This window comes from Oxyura jamaicensis, chromosome 5 (assembly GCF_011077185.1).
Source record: "Oxyura jamaicensis isolate SHBP4307 breed ruddy duck chromosome 5, BPBGC_Ojam_1.0, whole genome shotgun sequence".
Lineage (NCBI taxonomy): Eukaryota > Metazoa > Chordata > Aves > Anseriformes > Anatidae > Oxyura > Oxyura jamaicensis.
Window position 1 is genome coordinate 58148596 of NC_048897.1, and position 10316 is coordinate 58158911.

Genomic DNA, 10316 nt, shown 5'->3' on the forward strand with positions numbered 1-10316 from the left:
GAAGTGTGGTAAAGTAACAGAAAGGGAAGTTGTAGATATGGATGCAAACTTTTGCAGTATTTTCCTTGTTCCTTCACGTATGTTCCTGCTGCTTTTCAGTTCTCTGGTGAATTCTGTGGAGTAGGCTCTGAAGTGACATGGGCTGGGGGAAGAGCTATGACCTGTGGAGGTGGTTTGGCTCCAGAGAATGCCCCCGTTTGGCTGTCGTCACCGAAAGGGTGAGTAAGCATCTAACTTCAGCCAGTTTGTAGAAGACAGAATATGGCATCTTAATAATCTCTAACTTGACTGCAGCATTCAGACACCCAACTTCGATGTAAGGAAAGCAGTACCAAAAGCACATACGGGATACTCACACTTTCTCATATGGTAATACCCTCAGTACTTTGAGAGTTTCCCTTTAAAAATTATGGGACACATAACAGGCTTGCTGTGCAGAATTGACATCACAATGTATGTACTGCTTAGCTACGTATATTTCCATTGTTATGTACAGATTCACCTACTGTTATTTTTATACTGCTCTTTTCAATCAAAATTTAGAGTCACTGAATGCTGACGTCATTTTAATTTGTGTTTTGCGCTGCGGGAACAATTCCCTTTTGCACTGCGGAAAAGTCAGTCGGTTTGTCTTACCCCAGGTGGATGCTGCAGGACAGGGTAATCGGTGTGGAAGCACAGCTTCCCGGTGGTGTAAGCCACGTTGTTAGCATCTGCTTTGTCTTGCACTTGCCAAGTCGGTCTTGACAATGAAAGGGAAAAGAGAGAACATGTGAGACCAGTCAGCCAGTGTGCCAGGCAGTGCACATGGAGACCGTGAAATCACAAGAGAGGAGAGTTACTCCATCTTTGAACACAAACGTTTTGTAAATTACAAGGAAATGATCGAGCAGTCTCCCCTGCAGCTTATTTCAGGCTTGTTTCTGCAACACTGGTGAGTTTAAGCATTACCGGATTCAGGTTAGAAACTGAGTGTGGAGAGAGACATCTGGCCCCAGGCAGGATCTAGTGATGGTTTCCAGCACTGGTGTTTTGCTGAATGCAAGGATCAGATAAGGACAAGAACCAAGCCATATCTTCTGGGCTAAATCAACACCTATTTCTGAGGCTTCAGAAATAACAGAATGGGATTTGGACCAGCTTTACTTTTTCCCCTGCCAGATGGAGTACTCAAGTGAAATATAAAATGATTTAAAGCTATATAATTTTGCCCCAAAGTTAATTTTAAAGTTTCACGATCTTGGAAAATACAGAGTATCCTTTGCAGTGGGACTTTTCCTGGTACTTGCAGACTCGCCATTAAAGGGAAATTGTCTTGATTTAAAACTTTGTAACTTCTTTCTCTTCTCTGATGCTCTCTCTGAGAATTACCCCCCCCCCCCCATCTAATTACATAGTTTGTGTGTTGAAATTAGACAAAATTCTGTATGAAAATTTACTGACAACTGCAAAAAATAGTCTGTTATATAATAAAGACATGAATACATCCCATTGCAGCTCATTCAAACTAGGTTTCACATGGCAGGCTGCGCGGGAGAGACGAAGACCAAGAGCCCACGTTTGGTCTGTGCAGAGCGTGGGGCTGAAGCCAGCGACGGCGTGATGGTGATGCAGACGCTCGTCTGGGGAAGCCTAGGTCGCCATATGCAGGCCATGGAATCGCAGGAACGTGAGTGACTTAAAGGAAAAATGTGAAACTCATTTTCCCTTTTGAATTACTGTAGACCCAATATGTATGTTATGCGTTTCAGGTGGTGTGCTTGTGTTACTCATTAATAACGGTTAAATAAGAAAAGAGGACGGTCTGCACGTGCAGACCAAAATCAATTCTTTGTAGTATACAAACACTTTTTATCCAGGAGCAGTAGCTGGTATAGGAACTGTGCAAAATGCTAAAGCTGAATTTCTGAAATTGCTAAGGGAAAAAAAACCTTGAATATTTGCGAGTGTGTTTCAACGCCTGGGAAAAATCACTTTTATGACATGGTACAGCACATACTCATCAGTGCATGACTTCAGTACTGAAGTATGATAACTTGAACCACATTGCCATCGCTCCCACTTGTACAGCCAAAAACTAGCTTGTTTTATCGCCCTTGTCACTGGTGTTGATGGTAGCTGTGTTCACTCCATATTTAATTACAAAGGCTCCAGTGTCACTTACTGTTTCTAAAACAAATTAATGCATTTTAATTGTCTCATTTATGTACAATAGACACAATTGCTGGAATGGTAATACTTTCTAAAGTTGTTGTGACATCTTGCAAAAGAGGTCAGAGCTTTCCTGCTGCTACGCTTTGCGTGGGACCTGTCCCGGGGGCCTCCCCCTTCACACGTGGAGCTTCTGTCACAGCTCGTTACTGCCTTGCAGTCAGCAATAATTAAACACACAAAGCAATTCTAATGGGGAGCCGAGTGCTGGGCCTGGAAAAAGACCTTGTCAAAGTATCAGCAGAGCTCAAGTATGAACTCAGTCATGGGGAGAGCTGTTAGACCAAGTGCAGGAGAGGCGAGGAAGAAAGAAGATGCTTTTTTACAGAAGAAAACATGGGTAATGTCAGAGGACTCCCATCCCTTAGAGAGAACAGAGCAGTTAGAATGGTTCATGGTTTACTAATTAGGGTCAGCTTTCAGCATTAATTGCTCGCGCTGTTTGACATAGCAGGAAATTTGGCACCAGGCAGGTGTAACACTTCTTGTTTTGGCACTAAGGGGCAATATGAGCTCAGTCTCTCTGAGCAGAAAACTACTCTGCCTGGCCTGTCTTTAGATTTGGAAAATGGCTGTGGTAGGAACTGAAGCCACACTTAAATCACCCAGCCTCACACTTCATTAAAAATTGAAGTCTCATTCATAAGAAATGTGGGAGATTTTGTCCTCCTCTCACAGCTGCAGCCCTCTGGGAGGTGCAGGTGGGCCCCAGAGAAGCCCTCACTTCACCCCAAGCCCTGAGTGAGGTTTCTGAAGGGGAAGGAGCACAGGGTCCAGCACAGGAGGGTTTGGTGAAATAAACTTTAGGAGCAGGGGAGAACCTGCTGGTGGAGTTGTACCTCTGTAGCTTAACAAATAAAAACGTTCACAGGGAAATGCGGACCCCCTTGATGCTCTTGTGGGGCTGATGCAGAGAATGTTTCCACAGAAGTGACCTTTTAAGATAGCATGTACCAAACAGACATCTAGGCAAGAAAAAAGGCTTTCAATTTTTCCATGTAAGCGTTATATTCGTTTCTGTTACATTTCAGTGAAAATGCATGGCCCTGGGGAGGGATGTTTTATTCAACAAACTTGATCGTTCCAAGTTTATCCATTTTATTTACAACATTGGTAGGTCTTGTATTTGGGCACTGGTAAAATAGCGAGGGGATCACCAGCAATTATGATTTTATTACGGTTGTATAAAGCACTTCAGAATTGAATGCCAGTAAAAAATGAACTTCTCTTTTAGGGGTAAAGACATGGACCATAAACAGCTGTTCTGAGTCTGTTGTTAAGTTGGAAACCTCAACAGAATTTCTGCTACTGTGAGAACTATGTAAGAGTACCGAGACCAGGTGCTACGGTAAGTATATATGAAAAGGAAACAGGTTAAATCAGGAGAAAAGATACTATAGGGAAAGAGGTCTTTTCTCCTCTGTGGTAGTTTTAGACTGTGTTCCAGCTACTCATGCCTAAAAATAAGAAACTTCTTTCTTTTAAAACATTTGAAAACAAACAAACAAACCACCACCACCCACACAAACAAATGTTAAAAGTTGAAGTTGATTAACAAAACAACAGGTTTAATTGACACCAAAAGGAAAACTGATTTAAATAGTGAAAGCAACTCTAAATATTATTTGCCCAAATGTTGTGGGTTGAGGTCAAATTTCAGCCTTGGTCCCGACCATGAACAGACCTGGACATGAATGATCAGGAAGTTGGCTGTAGGATGGATTAAAACACTTAAATGTATGTCAGAGACTCAGAACTCATCCATACGAACTAGTTTGATTGAAACCATCTTTAAACACAATAAATACATTTATTCAAGCTGACCCTAAACAAGAGGAAGCATTTAATAAACGTTACTCTTTATAACCATATTAGGCAAGAATCAGGGAGGTACAAGACAAATTTATTTTAACAGAAAAATTCTGGTGACACAACTGAATCTCTTGTTGGCTCAAACGGTCAGGTAAAATAATGTCCTAACAGTTAATGCACATTTATACATTGACTCTCTGGAATCTCTTAAACAGAGCAGAAAGTTATCGCAGGGTGGACACTGAAGACAATTTTGAGTGGGCAACGGGCAGTAATTTTGAACAGCAAGGATGCCAAGAGCTGAGGCAGACGGCCCAGCAGAACGGCCCATTTTTCATCTTACAGTGCTGCTGAGCGTTGTAAGCATCAGAACGTAAGTATCAAAACCTTTTGGATGCCTTGGTGAAAAACATGTTGTGGCGCTCAGCAGATGGATAGTGGGTGAAATGCAGTGGGCTGACATGGCTCTAGGAGATGTAAAGGTCGTTTCTAATTTTAGGGCCTAGGAACTTCTAGATCCAGTTCCTCATCCCTTAAACACGGGGAAGCTCCTACAAGTACTGTTGTAACCCAAGCACACATCTGTGGGGTAATTTGAAAGGTTGCTTTCCCCCCATCTCCACCCAAGCTATTTTGCAGATATTACGTACTTCACTGTAGTGATATGCTTTAACAAGGAACCAGTCTGTTGTTCTCTGGAGCTCTGCTCATTGCTAACTGAACTAAAATACCCCTGCAGCTTCCCTCCCTCAGGTACCCTCAGGGCAGCAGAACACCCTCCGAAAGGAGCCATCGCATACCTATTATGAGGAGCCCATCAAAGCAGGAAAAGAAAGCAGTGCTGTTTGCATAACGATGCAAGTATTTATGTGAGACCCATCGCAGACTGCCAGACGTAGAAGCACTTGAGATTAGGAATGCTTTTAACAGCAGAAAATATTTACTAGCACTGGATGAGGTTTCCAAGTGGAGCAGGGAGTTCTGTTCCCATTAGTTTTAGTAGGATGGACATGACTGAATCTCAGTTAACTTTGAAAACCACTTTTCCTTCTGGCACAGTGAGCATAAAGGGGGAAAAAAGCATCTTAATGAAAGTACATCATCTTAACCAACCTAGTACATAATACATGTTTCTTTTTCAAGCCTTACAAATATTTAACGTGGCTTCTGGAACTGACAGAAAAGACTCATAATATTCATGGTAACTTAAAGCAGTTGTTCCCTCTAGCCCCCTCTTTTTGGAGGTCAACAAAAAAAAAATAAAATGCCATTCTCACAAGTGTTGTATCTGAAGTTCATTGAAGTGAACTCAGAATTTTGGCTGATTTTTTTTCCTGAGCCAGCTTCCCAGGTTTGAAGCACAGGAAAAAGAAGTCACAGAATCAGGTTGATTTTCAACATAAGTATTATGAAGGATTCCATTTTTTCTGTGTGACTAAGGGAAGGGATGCTGTGGGCACAGCCATTTCATGCAGGGGTTGTGGTGTTTAGTTTTCAAGTCAACTGACACGTTCCTAACGCAGGCGAATCCACTCAACTTTCGCTTCTGTTTTATCCAAGCACAATATTCTTTGGTGAACCTTACAGAAGCAAATCCGTAACTATTCCTTAAAAGCTATGTTTTTGTTCTCCGTTAGGGGTGCTGGTGTTTGGACTGCTGTCTGGTGTATGGCTGAGCTGCAGCCCAGGTGACAAAGACACTGCTCTGAGGGAACCCCGCACGGACCCAATATACCAGTGAGTGACTTCTACCAGAGGGATGCTTGGGCTGCCAGAGATTTGAATCAAGCTTTTGTTTCAGAAGTACTGAAATAGAACAGGTGAGAAAGAAAAAGATAGCACATTTTGTTCATTGAGTTAAGCTCTTTCCCTCTACATACATGCAATTTAAAGTCAGGGCTCATTCGTGAGCGTGTCTGAGGGCAGCAGCTGACCTGGGAGCAGGGTCCTCTGGGCGTCAGGCAGAAAGCAGCACAAAAACGGAGAGAATGGATCGGAAGCAACTTCCACCCTGCCAGAAGTTGCTATTGTACCACAGTAGCTGTTTCCCTGCCTTTTTGAAGTTGTTCAGTAAATTTCAGGGCCAGTAGTATTATCAGTGATATCTTTTTCCATATCTAATGATGGACCTTCATTGGTAAAATGAAGATGTAACAATAAACAATAAGTTTTAATAAGCATTGCACCTCGAAAAAAGGACCTTTCCTTTACCCACCTCCCTCTTGATTTAATTTCTCCTAGTATCCCAGTACTGCTCATACCAGCCTCACCCACATGGCATATTCTAACAGGACTCATGTGCTTTCATACAAGACTATTAAGGGGAATAAAATACTCCCTTCTGAGTTAGTCTGGTGGGAACATCATCTTTCTGGCAAAGGTTGACTGTTTTCCTGCTTTTTACTTTAAATAATTTAAGACAAAAGAGATGCTTTGGTCATTGCCCATGTGGTTTATTTGGTTGTCTTCTGAACTAGGTAGATTCAAGCGAAGAAGTCTTGCTGTAATATTTATCTTTTAATTTATTATGGAGGAGAAGGGAACTTTTCAGATGGGAAGCCCTAAATGTTTGTGTTTTGGTGCGTATTCAGGCACAAAAAAATAACAAGTATGTTTAAATGTAACTATATTTTAGTCTTCCTTAAAAGAAAAAAGGAGCAGCTGTGAAATACCAGCCAGGAGCACACAGGGCTTGGACCTGCACCAGCGGAGCACGGGGTATGTGGAGATAGGGTTTGGGGGCTGGATTTCAATAGGAAACTGAATTTTGCCTCTTCCCCCAATGAGCTGTCAATTCCTAGGACTGAAATAAGCTCAGTGATACAGATTTATATGGCTCTCTTGGGGTTGTCATGTATTTGACACCTATTGTCAGACATTTTTCCTTATACAGATTAACAATTGTCTCTGCATTTTCATAGTAGGTAGGCAAGAAAAAAATCCTCTTGTTCTCAAATTAATCCACAAGAGAGGTCCAGTAAGCTGAAGTGAAATACATTAATGGTGATTACACAGTTGGCAAAGCAAGGATATTAAAAACAAAACTGCAAAATAACAACCAAAAACAACAACAACTTACCCATAAAAAGTGAGACGCAGGAAACCAATCCTGTGGCCAAGTTTAACCAACTCCCCCTGCCTAGCAGCAGCTCCAGTTAGCAGCACAATTCCCACTTTCTTTAGGGTGCACAGCCACTGGTATGCACTTTGATCATTGTACATGATTTCTTCAAAAGGTATTTCGGGAAGCTGCAGGTCTGAGCCCCAGTACTGACGTTCTGGAAGGGAAGAAATAGAAGAAGGAAGCTCTCAAAAACTCAAAGGACATAGTCCAAGTCTGAAGTTAATGGGATTTCCATGCATTTGTGACCTTCCCTTAATCCTGTAGCCAACAACCTGAACCCTTGTCCCTGATCATGCCTGAATAAAAAAGGATATTTATGATAAAATTTAACAGAGCATTGCAGTAAAGAAGCAAGTTGAAATCAGAACTAGAATAAAAGCCCATTTGAAAGGGATATTTTGTTAATAATACATGAGAAATGTGCATAATACTTTTTCTGTCTGTACTGGTAAGCCACAAAGGTAAGACTTTCTGAAATTGCTTTCACAATTTCTCCTATAGGGTAAAATAGGACAGAGCACCTTGAGATGTCCCTCAGAAGCACTGAACGGATACATATTAATGAAAGGATTACGTTCCCAGTGCAGGACAGCAGAAGACAGACATCACTGTTACGCCTTAGAAGCTGAGTAACTACATCAGTTGCGTAAGTGACCAGCTGATTTTCTTTTGTAGACTTGTCTTCATCAAGTCACATGCAGCCACACTCAGTTCTGCAGGATGGTGTCATTGCTTGTCTTGTTCTTTTTTTGTGAGCATTAGTGTTATTTTGGATGACTGCAAATAAGAGCCTGAGATGTTAACGAACCCAAACACTGCCAGAAGGCAAGGATAACAACAGAAAGATTGAGCAATGAGCAAGAAGTTTTGTCCCACCCATTGTCAAACAGCATTAATTGTCAGAGCATTTGTCAACAGAAGAGTAAGAATTAGAGTTCCCAAGCACATAAAACACATAACAGAGAAGAAATAAAACTAAAATACTGGGTTGTAAGTAGAAGAATGAATTATTTCATCTTAACTGTATTACTTTCTGACAAAGAATGTATTCTGGTGTCAGTCAACATGGCCCTATATCCATTTGTAAAGATCATCTATGGAAAAGGCAAAGCATCAACACACGGTGACAGAACTCAGTAATAATTAGATATGAGCACGAGGCTTGGGCCGATTTTTCACGTTATGAAGGGCTACACAATGCAAAATTCTTCCTTCAGCATGGCTAAGTTCTAAGAATTATGCCTGAATTACACTATATTAAATTAAACGGTACAACACACAACTTAGATCTGGAAGCAACACGTGCTTGAAACTGCCTCTGGAGAAGGAAAGCCTTGTTGGGTGTCTGACCCCAGACATGCTAAGGGAAGGCACGGACACGGTGGCAGCTCACAACCCAAGTCCCTGCCTGCTCCTGGTGCCAGTATACCCCCCTCACATGCCTGGTACAGGAGGGATGAGGCTTCCCCACAGGGAGCACACAGCTAGCACTGACTGCAGCTGGGGAGTTTTTCATCATTGACATGTATCTTCTTCGCTGTACATTTCCTTCCTTCTCCTTTGCCCAACAACCTTACGGTTTTGGGACCATGACTCAAAGGGAGATGCTAAGACCAGGCTTATCTCTCTCTCATAACACCTTGAACATAAATGGAGCAAGAAATTCCTGCCAGCGGCTCTAATGAAAACCCTTTTTGCACAGGTTGGGCTGTTGCAGCCTATTTAAGCACTGGAGATACCCAGCTCCAGGGAGCACCACAGGAAAGCCCCAGATGTTTTCAGTCACTTCACGCACACCTGGAATTAGCTCTTTCTTTCCTGCCTCTGTTCTTTCCCAGGACAATAACCCTTTCCTTCCTTGGGCACTCTCAACCTCAGACAACATCCATTGCTCTCCAGGTGGGATGCAGACACACAGAGATTAGGAATTTAGTGATTTTTCTCTTTCTCTTCATTTTCAGGAATTTGTATGACAAATTCCACAGCCAGAGAACACACCTGTGCTCACCCAGAGGATGATAAGAGCTCCTAAGAGAACAGCCCTTCTGCAGAAGCTCCCCTGCCAGCTCTCTGCTCCTGGTGACCCTCAACAGGAGGTGGCCTCTGCCAGGAAATGACTCTGGAATCACTCACATGGGAGGATGTGTCTGATGTAAAGCTTGGAAGCCTTTCCAAGATGATGGTGATAATTATTATTACCATCTACATTCTCCCTCACATAAAAGTGGAGTCCCTCAGGAGGACCCCGGCACAGGTGCACACTGCTGTGGGGGATGGAGCTGTGCCCTGCTGCACCTAAGAGGTGGAGGTGAATTCAATAAGCATAAGCAGCAAGAGTGGATATGCAAGTTGAAGGTCTGTAACAAACCCAACAGCAAAAAGCACTTGATAAAATAACAAAGTACCACCGGGCAGAGGTAGGTGCGAAGGAGCAGCTGGCTGCATGTGTGACACATGGGAAGCAAGTACAAGAAGTCAACTCTGTCAAGAGCAGGGCAGGTGCCCCTGTGCCTTTGAAAAGAAGAAAGGAAGAAAACACCACCAAGGAAGGGGGAAAATGAAGTGGAAAAGAAGGTACCCAACAGCATTGATGGCTGCCTGCATCAAATGGCCTGCAAAGCCACTCACCTTAGAAGTGGATCAAACCCCAGCAGGGCTGCTCTCTGCCATTTTATACCCACAGCTAATTTGGGATGCGCTTGTTAAGGACTAATTGTTTACCTGTGTGGGGAGGGTGGTTAAGAAGTGAGCTGTGGTGATGTATTTTGTTAACGAATGCCAGCTCTGTGAAGTAAAGTCTTGCTTTGAAGCTTAAACCTGTGCTGACGGCTTTCAAGCTATAGCTGAATGTGGAAGGGCCAGTGCATGTAGGGGGGGAACAATGCAAGTGGAGAACACTGAGCCCCCAGCAGCTGCTGCTGCAGTGGGGAAACCCCACAAAGTGGGGAGGGGGACACAGGGCGGAGGGGTCAGCACCACAGCAGTGGGGAGCCACCTGAACCAGAGATGGAGAGCACACAGCAGCAGCAAAGGGGTCAGGGAAACGAGGCAAAAGAAAAAAGAAAAAAAAAATGTGTAAGCACAGAGGGAACAGGCCAAATGTGCCAATATTTCAGAGCCCTGGGGTCACCTGAGGTCAACCAATTAGCCCCCGGGGTTACTCGAGGTC

The 10316-nt window shown here is 43.1% G+C and overlaps 1 protein-coding gene and 1 long non-coding RNA gene across 2 annotated transcripts in view; one reads left to right on the forward strand and one right to left on the reverse strand.

The window, feature by feature from the left end:
• The window catches only part of BBOX1 (gamma-butyrobetaine hydroxylase 1), a 37739-nt gene that overhangs the window by 4425 nt on the left and 22998 nt on the right, over positions 1-10316 (reverse strand). Inside the window, exons 4-5 of the mRNA XM_035328341.1 lie at positions 7103-7301; positions 637-742 (exon numbers count right to left, since the gene is read on the reverse strand). Coding sequence (XP_035184232.1) covers positions 637-742; positions 7103-7301 — 305 coding nt within the window. The remainder of the gene's footprint in view (positions 1-636; positions 743-7102; positions 7302-10316) is intronic.
• LOC118168164 lies at positions 7301-9963 on the forward strand. Its single transcript, XR_004751396.1, has 2 exons — positions 7301-7793; positions 9109-9963. It is a non-coding gene; the product is annotated as an uncharacterized LOC118168164 (long non-coding RNA).